The 13,944-nt window shown below is 36.6% G+C and overlaps 1 protein-coding gene across 3 annotated transcripts in view; it reads right to left on the bottom strand.

Annotated features, from left to right (window-relative positions):
- Positions 1-13,944, bottom strand: part of LOC124160236 (zinc finger protein 628-like) — a 170,513-nt gene that overhangs the window by 14,061 nt on the left and 142,508 nt on the right. The window contains exon 2 of one of the 3 annotated variants that reach the window (XM_046536047.1): positions 1,687-1,882. The exons of the other annotated variants lie outside the window; for them this stretch is intronic. Coding sequence (XP_046392003.1) covers positions 1,687-1,775 — 89 coding nt within the window. The 5' untranslated portion in view covers positions 1,776-1,882. The remainder of the gene's footprint in view (positions 1-1,686; positions 1,883-13,944) is intronic. 3 annotated transcript variants of the gene reach the window in all.

Raw genomic sequence — 13,944 nt, 5'->3', positions numbered from 1 at the left:
GCACCAGTTTTTCCCACATAATTTCGCATAAGCCAGCAGAAAAGTTATTTCTTCTTGGTAACTCAATTCGGGCCTTGGCACAATATATTTTTCAAATATCTTATTGGATGCTCTATTAACTATTGCATAACAATCCAATAGCAGAAAATAAAATGGATTGTATTGGAAATAATATGATCATTAATTATTTGCAGTTTTTCCTCCCCGTATATCTAATATTAATAATTCTCCTGTCATGATTTTTTTTTGTCTTTTGAAAATACTTCAAAGCGGCTGGATCGAGTAGTTTTCCAGTAATTTTCTAGGTGGCCATGAGACCCCGTTCTTTCTTTCGTGTTAAATTTCATGAATTCTCTGAACACGGCGAAAAGGAAACCTTAGAACGTATACCGTCATGCAAAGCGACATTCCCCGCACAGTCATCGCTAGGAACTTGGACGCCACTGCCGAAATACACCCAGCTGCGTTTGCAGCGGTGGAGAATCACTTTTTCTGCTCGATGAGCGACGCATCCTCGCACGGCTTGATCCGCGCCGAATCGCCTTTATATGAACTGTGTCGATGCCGTAATAATTATGACATTCATCATGGCCGCGTTTCACATCTTGTGTCCATTGGGAAGATTTTTTTATGAGACTTGTGTCGCATAAATCGAGAGTTTGGATTGGTTCATCGGCTTTTTATGAGACCTCTCTCATATTATCTCGTGAACTGAAGTGAGGAATGGTGCGGGGAGGTGATGATAAAATTTAAATAATTCCGCTACATTTTCGGGAATTTATGAGCGTAGAAATTCATAGGGGCGATGCGAAACGGTCGGTGGAGGATATAAATGCCTCAATCTGCAATACAGACAGTCGCTCTGCGAGATGCGATGAAGCGCTGACCTTTGAAAATAATGCCTGTGTGATTTTAAAAATTCTAATGCTGATCATCAGATGCAGTGAAGCAGTAACATCTTTGTACGTACCTATGTGAGGACGAAAGATAATTATGAAAGGTTCCGATTGAAGTAGACTATCATGGAGCATTTTGATAATCCCCCATCCGTGTCCCCCTCCACAATCGATATGACCTATCTCTTCATATGAAAGTAAAGTAAAGCTTTTTATAACTTTATTAGGATGAAAAGCGTCTTCAGGGAAATGAGAAAAGTGATGCCATTATCATGGTATTCTCAGGTTCTAACTCTCAAACAAATTTCGGTAGTGAATGACCATATCTTAATTCATCTTCACCTCGTACATCATCTTCAAGGTACAAAATGAACCATTTGACCTTTGAAGGTGATATAGTAATAGCGAAACCTAGGTCGTAATGAATTTTATATCGAGGAAAATTGCGTTTTTATTTCAATATGGAATAATTCCACTCCATCACGCTCGGATTCGGACATTATATGTATTTCCTTACTTTCTTCCCAAAATTTCATTCGCATTTTGTACCCAACTTCAAAATCCCCCTTTAAACCAACTAAGCGAAAAAAAATGTCGTGAGGATAAGTCTAAAAAAGTTCATCATCGTAGTAAAAGTATATTATTAACTTTATTGAAACTAATAACTCAGAGAAAGAAAAAGGTACGATTTTCTCGGAAGGACTAAAGAAAAAACTCAAAAAAGTATTTTTTCTTGAATTATATATCTCATTTAAGATAGTTATGAGATTTGAAAAGGACCAATACTCACGGAATAAAGTATCGCGGGCACTCTCGTCGCAGTGCGTTGGGAAATTTTTCAGTGTCGTTTTCCTGCTGATTAATCAGATCATTTCTCATTTTGTAACATGAACCTCCCGGGAAAACGTCCGGAATCAATTTTGATGAAAATGTAAGTCACGCTCCGGACTTCCGTTAGACAGCCTTGGTCCTCGGATGGAAAACCCCTAGGTTACATAAAAAAAGAAATAAACGAGTTTGTTAAAAAAGATTTCCAGTGTGTGTGACGCATAGATTACCTGCACGAAAGTTGTGGCATTTTTTCGTACATCATCTGAGAATTAATAATACACTTATGGAAGTGATGAATAATTTAAAATTGCTTGTGCTAAGCATCCAGGAGATATTTTTAATTACATCACCTTATAATCATACCGCCTTGGCACTTGACGGAAGAAATACGAAAATAAATGGCAGCATTTTCAATATGCTTGCATTTCAAACAACAAATCCAAACACTTAGTATTGTGATCGGCAAAATGATCAATGTAAACGTATCTTGACTGGTAGAATACTTTGTTAACATTTCTTTTAAGAGACCGAGTTGGCTTCGTTCAATCACGAAATTCATATTTTAGTAATAGAAATTATATTTTATGTACCATAGTTTTTCCTGCTTGTAGTTTAATAGTGTGGAAGTTCTTTTAACATTTGTAATAGCACAGTATGATGCCATTTAAGTGGCTACACTTTTATTAATACTTTTTAAAATATGGACATAAGTTCACCGGAGAAAATTTCTTTTCCGGATGGCCCACGATTTTGGCTTCAAAGAACAATGTTAAACATTTTACGATAATTGAAGATAATTTTACGAAATTTAATTAAAAATATCATACTCGAATATGTGGATCACGGAATAACTTCTAAAGGAATTATGTATTTATTTGGTTTGAATTTGCATTTTGATGTTATAATATGAAACGCTGATTTAGTGAAGGTATTATCTTGACTGCCAATACATGATATCTTCATAATCAACAGTCACGAAAGATGCACCCACTTGTTTACCCACTGAAGTCGGCGGTAGCGGAGCATTGCTTGGATCTCGACCATAGAATAAATTTAAAAAATACGAAGGTTGTGTGCCGCGCGGATTATTGGGACCGCATTGTTAAGGAGGCGATCAAATTAACTATAAGAGACAAACGCTGCCAACTAGGCACTGCGTGGAATATCATAATAAATCACTCTATACGTAAACAAAAAATCAGGCCAACCAAATATACATAAAAATATATAAGCTAAATACATTTAAGAATTTTACTCTAGATTCTATCCCTGAAGACGAAGGCAGACGGAGAAAAACTAAAATTCTATAACAATCACGGAAATGAACCAAGGAGAAAGTAAGCTGAGGGACAACATTTCTGCGTCTTTGTTAGTACTGTGTACAAAACGAATTTAGTGACTAATTTACCACAAATACAATCCCTAGACTTCTACAGCTTCGTATTTTTTTACAGGTAGCACTTGTCGGTCTAAAACACTCATGCTCTGGAAGGGACTCGAGCGGGGAACGAACCCACGACCTCCAAAGCGATCAACACCTTGAGCAGAGATGAAAATCGTGAAGAAGAAGGGAGAACGAGGACGAATTGGTGAGTACTTGAAACGTGATACTCCGCAATTTATTGTCACCTTGCGAGGCTATGCGTCTATATGCAGAGGAACGTAAAACGACTACATATTGTAAATATCCCTGCTAGGGAAACTCGTATCGCTTTGTTATGCATGTGTTAATTATGTTGTGTTCATGAAGCGTCAATGAAGCGCCTAACTCTTATTTTCTTGGTAGCAGTAGTTTAGTGAGAAATTTATGCATTTTTTACCCTGTCTAGCAACGAATTTCTGAACTTTGTTGAAAATTATTCTTCTTTGAGCATTCTATACCAGTGAAATGTATTCTTTTCTGCATAATGATCGATAAAAGCCAGGGATGAAATAGGGGATTCAATGAAACTTCTAAAAATGAAATTCTGGTACCTAGGTAAATAATTCTTAATAGAATGGTGAAATTCGTTTTGATCGTTTAATTCGTCCACTCATACCTTTAACAACATTCAAGTCATCTTACAGATTATGAAAGTAACGTTTGATACGGTATAAACGGAAATGGTTCAGTTTCATTCCGCGGAGCGCCGTGACGATCGCAAATTGTTTTCTTTCATTGCTTACCGCGTGAGATATAGGTTCGCAGCATAATGTCTCGGAGATTTACTTAATAATTTATTATTTCAGTTCCTCCAACGATATACTCAAATAACAGGAAAAACATTAAAGCTATTACATATGAAAAATATCAAAGTTGCTCAGACCCATTGACTGCATGTCCTGACTTACATTAAGTAGATTCTCTGACCTTGGACCATATATGTCCAATTCTCTAGAATTTATCTCTAATATGTTGATCATCCTCTTGAGAGGGAGCTTGGAGACTTTGCAAATTGTTCTGGCCGCCTCTCATCCCATCCACGACATCCCTCTTCCGTTCACAATGAGGCTTTTTCATTTTCTCTATGAATTCTATCCTCTTCCTCCTCCTACCCCACCTGACAATATAGCACGCTTTTTAACATCCCCTGCCCGATCAGTGCTCGCTCCTTCCCAATTCCGTTTCCCCCCTAAGTACAGAAGCTTTCTCCTATCGCCCACCATGTCTAGCACTTCGTCATTGGCCTAAATCTCTACTCACGAGGAAAACAACGGTAAATTATGAAAAATAACGGCTTCATACCATTTAGTTTCGAGCGATAAGCATAGGAAAAAAACGAAATTTAGAAGCATTAATTTATCTTCGGGCCTAGATAATTGTGAAGTGATAGATATTTATCTATACTGGCCGACACAACTCCGAATATAGCACGAATTGCGCGAGAATGCGCTTTCTAGCCACTCATTTTTTCTTCTTTTTATCAGATCAAACTATCGGGCTGAGAGCTGTCTAATTACTGCACTCCCTTCCCTCCCCCCAATGGGACCCCGTCTCTTGATGACCCACGGCTGTTGGATAGAGCAGTTCTTTTCTCCCGCCGCCGAAACCGGAAACGCCGGGGCCAAATAAGGTGGCGAGGGGGATGGGGAATGACGTCAATTCACGGTGGACACCCGTTGGAAAAAAAACACATCAAAGAGCGCAGCAAAATGCCCCCTGGCAAGGAAGTTGAATGTATTCGGGCTTCCAGTCGAATGGGACCCGTTCGGAAGCTTGTGTGGTATGAACTTATAGCTGTCGGATTCGCGCTCCGATAAGTCTCCTCTATTCGTTCTCATACCTCGTATCCATTCCAACTATCCGCCTTCTCCGTTTCCCACGAATTAATTCCGTAACTCCTTGTTAACACCTTTCATTTCTCCCTTCCCGATGGCTATCGAGCTTTCTCAAACCCACCGAGTCACGGGGAAGACAGGTTTGTTCTTTTGTTTCTTTAAAAATTTAACCATTCCGCACGAGTACTGGTGAGTTCTCGAAATAATTTTTTTGTTATAGCTTTCGCATGCGGTGATGAGAATGCAATACTGGTTTAACGGATATTCTCTTAAAATAAATGATTTTCGAGTTTACCTTGTGGAATCGTGACACGATAGATTGAAAGTAAACTTCATATTGTATTCGACACAGTATTTATTTTATAAGATTCAACCGGTTTCAACCTTTTCAGATCATTTTCAAGAGGTAATAGCTGTTAAAGGTCGAAACCATAGAGATTTTTTAAATAATACTGTGTGGAATGCAACAAAGTTTACTTTTTAATCCATCGGGTATTTTCATCTTAGATGTCGACCTTTCCAATAAGGAATAAACGTTTTCATAAATGGAAACATTCCTTTATTTCAGAAAACGGCGAACATATTTCGTTTCGTGAAAATAGTGGCCAAAGTACTATTTCCTTGTATTGAATATATTTCATTCATTGAAAGTATAAATTGATGAAAATAGCTTCCGAAAGAAACACAACCTTAGTCAGCGGATTGAAGCAATCTTTATGAATTAAATAAGGTTACCGATAAATATTTCTGAACGACTTGGAAGTTGTATCAATCGAATCATTATAATCCAATTTTCTGATTCGAAATTACTCCCCTCATATTCTTCGCTAGAGTAGCGTAGTGCTTGTTGGGTACAATTCCTCACACCTTTTAAATGCCTCGCCGCATAGGAAGGTATCAGCCATAGCCATCAGTATCAGCCATCTGTAGGCAAACTGACTGGGGGAACTCTGTTTCTATAATAATTTCAGGAGATCTGATGACAATAATGAACGAGGAATTTAATAATGCCCGGGATGGGGGAAAATGGAGAGAAATATATTACACCAAATCTTAAGCAAGGAAAATGGCATTTTTTTTGTAGATACTGAGGTTAGAAACACCATCAAAAAGTTGATTTCGAAATGCGTGCTTGGGAAAGAAAGTATTAGCAGTCTGTTAGTAGCTATCAAGTGGATTGGTAATTTAAAGTTATTTGCACCATTAAGGAGAAAGTTTATTTCGGAGTCTTGCTGACACTTGCGACACGAGTTGACATTTTCCCGATTGCCTTAACCTTTTGCGTAAGAGATGAGACATTTTAGTTAGAGTACTTTCGACCACGCTGTCAAAAGGAAACGAAGGTGAATTTTCCATTGTAAAACTTTTACCTAAATAAATTTTTTGCAGATTCCTCTGCTGAAAATTTCGCTTTCATTCCAGCTTCTTTCGACTGGATTTTCTAAGAAGCTCGTCGGTCTGAAATTGAAAATAGCTGATAAATTAAATCAGGTTAAAGACAGCTACTTTTTCTTCTCCGAAACTGTTTTAATTTACTGATAAGCATGCGTTCCTATACCGTTGCATACGCTGCGATTGATTTCTCTAGAAGAATATATCTCTGATTATTTTGCAACGCTTTTTACGAAATTGATCGTATTTTTATTTGGATAAGGTTTATTAAGCTATTTTTTTTTTACTTAAATGAGGTAGAAGTTCCTATGAATTTTAATACTTTTTCAGTAAATACCAATCGACGTTTGAATACTTGAATTTTAACATATTTCTAGGACAACGGCTCTTTTAAATCGTTTCGATTAAGGAAAGTATATATTATTTCAAAGGTTTTACATCATAGCCGTGTCATTTCTTGAATCTGAAAATAACAGAATTCAGAATGGGCGCGGAGATGTGATTTTGCATAGATTTGCCCCGAAGTATTTGTTTCCTTGTAGGGACGGCCCCATCCTTACTTGAATCGTCGCGGGTCCGTACCATATGAAATCTCAAGGAGACACTTCAGTAGTGAGAAAGTCAAAATTTGCCAGTCATCTTTCAAAGCATTGGATTTCTCCTGCTGTATCGCCGTCGCCTTTTTTCAGAGAATACATTTTCATTACCATAGTTAACAGTTTTGGCATTCCAAATGATTCACTTAGTTTATTAATGTCTTATTCTTCCTCAAAGATGTCTTTCATTTGATAATACTTAGAGGATTGTTCAAATCACGGGTGAAGTCCTCGGACACACCTAAATATAGCTCTCCCTGAATACACCTGAGGTTTAGTTCGAGGTGAGCTTTATCCTCACTTATCTAAGCCAACCTGAATGAACCACCGATTTACTGAGCTTTTATTTCCGTGGTAATTATTCCATGATATACATATCAGCCATGAGATGGGGTAAATATTATTTTAAAATATTACGCAGCATATATTAACCTCGAAAAATATTTCACCGGACACAATGCAGGGAATATCTTGCATCAGCTGTAAGTGATCAGAATTTCTAAGTTGTTCAACTCACTTATTTTTGCGTATTACTGCGTATCCTTTTTCACATTGCAAATTATGGATAGTTAAAAATGTGGCACATTCGATGCCAAAGTAGAATACCAACTAGGCGCTGTCCAATTAAAAATGTAAAGGGGAAAAATTAATCACAGCTTACATTTTGAAAATCGTATTTCTCGCCACACAAATATTATTTAAAATAGAATAAGTTCAGATTTTATAATATGTATTTTCGAGTGTACTTGGAATGAAATTTGAATTAGAAATACAAACAATCCATTTAGTCTCTACTCACAATCAGTATAAAAAAATGCCTGAGCCTTGAAGGCTCGTGGATCATTACACGTGGATCCCCCCGTCCTTGGCTTCCATTCCAAGGCCTCGAATTTTCCAGACACGCATATTTTGGATATACATCTTTGAAGGGAGCGAATAAAAGTTGTTTTAAGAGACCCAGCTATGGCAATAAAATCAGAATTCAGATTGGAAGGTCATCGAAAAGCTATTGATTTAATATTGGAAGGGCCAACATTTGTTTTGACTGTCCTAGTCTCAATAAATTATGGCTAAATGATTATTTGTACTAAACAAATGAAACCTGCGATTTATTTAAGAAATAATGCTGTGTACCGAAAATATTACCTATTAATAGTATATCAGTATTTAAGATTCTAAAGGTGGGTTTTCATTTGAAATTTAATTTTCATTTCAAATTAAATATGACACAGGCGACCAGAATATTTAAAATCACAGCTTACTACTATTGCTTTTTGCCAAAAAAACTTACCCATTGGTAGAACATTATTTTTTCCTTAGTAAACGGAATATTTGAGCATAAGTGATTGAAATCTAACAGGACCGATAATTTTTGTTTGCTATTTCCACAACAAACCTTACATGTTGTTGACACATTAGTACTTCCAGCGTAATAAGAGGAACATTTTTAAAAGACGGATTTGACCTGAGAAGATAAAAAACCTTTTTTGACAGTTGTTTATCCTGCTAAGTATGTGAAACCGAAACAATATTTTTTTTGAATGACAGATTAGAACTCAGAAGAAGATAGAAGTATTTGATAAATACAACTTTTCGCTTAGGAAGGAAGAAAAAAATCGGTCAAATTCGTTTCACAGTGTCATGAATGAGGGCGTGGGTGTTTCTGAAATTGAATAGGAGGAAAGGACTCGAGCGAAACGTGGATTTTGGAGACCACTCTTTCACGCGTTGACACTTCTGTCATCCATTTCCCTGGAACCGGTCGAGAAACAAGCGGCAGTGATGCAAGTCCTGAAAATTAATCTATCACTTTCGATGACCACTTCTGAAGGAGGCTGATCCGAGAAGCGAAATATTTATTCATTTATTTATTTATTACTCCAGTTTCTTCAAAAACATACATCAATAACAGGAAAAAGCTGAAGGTGATTATCCAAAGGAAATAAAAATGAATTTTTATAAAAAAACAACGTTAATTGTACTATGTTATATATGACTCTATCATCTCGTTCCTTTGATGGAAGTGTTCGCAGTGCTGCCATCGGATTTTGGTCGCCATTTTTTGAACTAATCTATACATTTAATTTTAAATTCTGAATCACAATTCTCATACAGTTAAAATCATAATAAAATGTTAGAGTATTGCTTTTTCATCTGGTTCTGAACTATCCTGAAAGTTTCAGCTTGTTAACTAATTGGGAAGTGGGTAAAAATTGAGTTGCAAAATTTGATACCGAATAAGATGGCAAGCAATCGAGTTTATAAAAACGTTTTAAAATATCAATGTTACTCAGAATCACTTACAACATGTCCTGACATACTTTAGATTCTCCGACTTTGGACCGAATATGTTCACTTCTCTGTAATATCTGTTTTGCATATGTTGCACATTCTCCTTAGAGGAGAGTTTCGCCAAATTTAGTATTGCACCCTTTCCTCAAAAACAGTGTGCTGTTTCTGGAGCGCACACTTTGGGAGCATAGAAATCAACCATCTCTATCAATTGTGAGTCAGTCACACTATTTACAATACCATACAGATAAATTAAATCAATTTTTGGATGCTTATGCTCTCTTTTGTGCATCGCTCTTAGGAATCGTTTATGAACTTTCTCAATCACTTCAACATATATTTTGCATTAAGGGCACCAAATTGCAGAGCTATATTCCAACCTGCTCTTTACAAGAACTAAGTATATCTAGTACAATCAGGGGCACCTCCATGAAAATATTAAAAAAAGTATGCTCGATTTGATTCTAAAATTCCATTATACTCTAAAAAACACTATTTCTTATTTCAGGTCTAGTTGCGTATTGAGTGGGAGTTGTTGTTAAAGTATGGATTGTACTGTTTATTTTCTTTTGAATTTCATGTGTCTGTTGAAGTTGTTCGAAAGTTATTTTATTTATTATAGTTTTAAAATCGTAAAAAAACGCTAAATTTTTGTTTCTGTTAAGTCTTTAGGACCTAAAGGGTTTGCGACAATAATTATTACTCATTCAATCCAAAATCTCTTTAACCTCCGTGCCTCATACAGACGTTTACCTCCTCACCCACCATGCCTAGCACTTCGTCGTTCTCTTTCCTTCAGCCGAGTTGACGCGGATGAAGGCATTAAACCTCCATACCCTCTGCGTGATGCTCGCTCAGATAACTCATCCTGACCTTCATCTTCAGACCTGAATGTGCATTTTCCAAAGAAAATTTGCGCTTGCCTCATTTTTCTACATAAATAGGTCTAAAATATATTAATCCGCTTCAAAATGGTAATCTTAGCGATAGTCATCCCTTGTATCACCCATGATGCGTAGCAATAATGAAAAAATTACAAGAAAAGGGTTTTATGCAAAAATAAAAAAATGATGCATGCAAAGTAATGATAATAACAATAATATAAGGTCATGTTATTGAAATAATATCAATAAATAATAAAAAAGCATCAATAAATGATACTACCCTTTATTTAATAATGCCACTTTTGGGAATGCCATTTGAGAATAACAAAAAAACTGGAATATTTCGTCATCATCCACGCCTGAGATTCAAGAGAGAGATGGGAAACAGTTTAAGCGGTATGTTCAAACGCAGAATGTATAGAATACGATACAAAAGTTTTCCATATGTCGCTTTTTACGCGTCAACTGCTATGCAGAGACGTTTGTCAGGGAATGCCCGACAGAAAAATCTCACATGCTGCGTGGCGCTCTTTGGATGAAGTAGTGAATGTCCTTTTAAAACACTTTTCATTGATTCTCGAGCTTCACTCCTCATCATTCCGCGAAGTGGATCATTGCTACAGTTGGTTCCTTCATTGATTCATCTCCTAAGTGAATCCAGCAATTAAAAGTTTGGTTTTCTGCAGGCCATAATTCCTCCCTAGTAGTCAACTCCGAAATTTCTTCATTTCAGCACGAATCATAAAACTTTCGAAATATACCTCCCTGAATATTTCCACATTTCAAATCATCCAATAAACCTTTCCCTCCATTTCAATCTTCAGGAGATTTAAACGCCAGAGAATGAGACTAATTATTTTATTGCTCCTGCTCTTGTGAAGGAAAATAATAAAGCTAGTTTTCCACCAACTCTACACTTTCATTCGGCATAAATTATGCGATAGTTTTGGACAAGAGAAAGCGCTTGAAAATATCCCACCGTTTCTGTTAATAACTGGAAAGCAGGTATAGTGGTTATCCAGATTTAACACGTGCTATCATATTTCGCTTGTATTCTGGCAGGAAATGGGAGTAGACGTGATTTACCTATATATCGAATATATAAAATTTCCCTGTGATCATTGATATCGTGAACTCTAAAACATAGTAAAGTACAGCGATGTTTTGAAGCAAATTAACTCTTTCATGAATATTCAAAGTTATTAAACCCATTACTACACCTTTACCCCACTTTGAATAGATATTTTACTAAATGCAACATTTATTCGTAGGAAAAAATCGAAGACATACTTTTAGTAGCTCCAAGAAAACGCAATATTCCTGCCGAATGAACTTATGCTCTTTTGTTATTCATATATTGTTATAGCTTCAGTTTGTGTGAATATCCTATTCTTTTATTACGCATTTAAGGCATCAGTAAATTTTTGTCTTCAATAAATCCATTTCTTGGTGGCTTGAACTCTTCACAACTGTCAAAATTACAATTTTTCCCGGGTTAATTTCATTGCTAGCTGAGCACCTGTAGGCTTAATATGGATTTGCGGTAAGTTGAGAACCGAAGATAGTCTATTCCTAAGTAATTTGTCGGTTTAGACATTGGAAACATTACATTTGCCTAGCCCACAGTCCGTACAGAGAGTTTCACCGAATGCTTATAGGCAAGCCCAAAGGCTGTTTATGAAAGATTGCCTGAAAATTTTAGAGCAAAATGCATTTGTTATGTTACCCTTTCCCGGGAAATTGTTCGAGCGAATAAAAGACAGCTGTCATCTATGATAACGAGATTAAAAGTACGTATTTTACTCAAGATCTAGAGTTGTGTCGTGGCGGCATTGAAATTAATATACTATTCCAAAGCGAAATATGAAAAGTTTGCGTTACTTGGAATACCTTTGGATGAACCACGTTTTTACAATTGCAAACCACGGTTGAAAATTTTAATGGTAATACTTAGGTATAACTACTCAAGCATTACAACAGTAATAATTTAATTTACATATCTTTAAAGCAATGCATTATTCGCAAAACATGATATCAGATTGATTAAAATTATGTGTAGGGTTTTACACAAATAATAATTGTATAGTACTCAGAGCAAACAGAAATATCAATGACCTGTGCTGCAGCAAACAAATGTTCAGTCTAAAAAAAATCTTCTCGATGAATATCGAGAATGGACTGACACCGTTAAACATGGGATTAACATGAAGGTCAATTAGTGGATAGTAGTTTTCGAAGGTACCAAAAGAAAGCCGAAATATAATACATTATTTCAAAGCAGCTCAACACCTTTTGTACACCATTGAGCATGAAAATATCGTTCCCATCCGAGAAATCAAAGCATACGATCAGCCATAAATGACTCCTCGTGGCATCGTTTTCATGCATCAGAGATTTGAAGGTAAAGTTATTTCCTGCAGCAAATCGGTAGTGAAGAGCTTTAAAGTGTTCCGATCGGGATTTCCGCGGTAGGACAGTGCTTGTATCTTAATGGCTTACATCATGGCTGCGAGTGGTTGCGCAACAGCCCAATCAAATAGATGAGAGAACTGCCTCTGTGGGTACTTGACGTATCCCTTAATTATAACTCTCCAGTCTAGTCCTAACGCGCCAATTCCAGTTTTATGCGTCGGGAGATCCCGAGTTGTGTAGCCCTTACCTTGGCGCAGAATTTTTTGTCCATACTCAATAAGTTGGTGATTGAGGCTGGCTGGTAAGTCACTTATAAAAAGCATCCATATCGCTTGACCGCTGTTTTTTCGCTCCAAATTACTGGTGCAAAGATTTTGTCATCATTTTGAAAATTTCAGGATGTATTAATTTCGCTGTTGCCAATATTTTCCTCATCATAACTGGTTAAGCAATCTTAAGATTGGTTAGACGCAGCTCTCCACGTAACGCTCCCATCAGCTAACCGTTCCACACCCACGTATTTCTTCTATTACGTATTTTCTATACAATCCCTAAACAAGAGTGCTTTGCTATTGGTATAAAGAATGAGTCATAGAAATAACGTCAGAATGTAGAGTATTATGTGTCGGAGAAAACTTCAGATTGCAAGTCAGGGAAATAAAAAGTGGAAAATTTGTATGACCCTGTTTTATCACCTTATTTGAGACCACGCATTACGAAATACCGTAATGAGAATCAATCAGGCATATTAGAGAAGTACCTAAGAAATATCACGTGTAATTATTAATTTTTACAATTAAAAAAACTGGGGTTAATCTCTCTTTAACGACTACATAAGGACGAAAATTTTTAAAAGAGATAAGAGGTATAACACTGTTTATTTCAGCTCCATTAAAATATGTATCACGCCGTCCAAGATTAGATCCTACCTTAATTCGTATTGCAACTTTAGCTGATAGCCGTATCCTCACTGACCGGAGGCTTCTTAAATATTATTAACAGCAAATAAAGATCATCTGACCTTCTTTCTCTTTTCCCGCTTCGTGTTCCTTCGCGCACGACGAGGTTGAATGTCTTATTTCTTCGTTGTTTCGCATCTTTCTATCTCTAAACGCTCTTTTCTTCTTATCAGACTTCCTTCTCTCATGAACTCCTATTCCAAATGTGTTCCAAATTCCGATCATTTTTTTCATCCCTCATCCATTTTGCACCGTCTTTATCGTAATTTCCCCCCCCCCCCACTCCTCGCACCACCCGGTGAAGTCTACCACTCTTTGTTATTTATTTGTAAATACTGTTGAATATTATTTTGTTCTTTGTTGGTTACTTATTACCTTGGTTGGTTATTATTATTAGTACATTATTCTCTTGTCCTCTGTAACT

This window comes from Ischnura elegans, chromosome 6, assembly GCF_921293095.1.
Source record: "Ischnura elegans chromosome 6, ioIscEleg1.1, whole genome shotgun sequence".
NCBI classification, from domain to species: Eukaryota; Metazoa; Arthropoda; class Insecta; order Odonata; family Coenagrionidae; genus Ischnura; species Ischnura elegans.
This window is presented reverse-complemented; position numbering and strand designations above follow the sequence as displayed.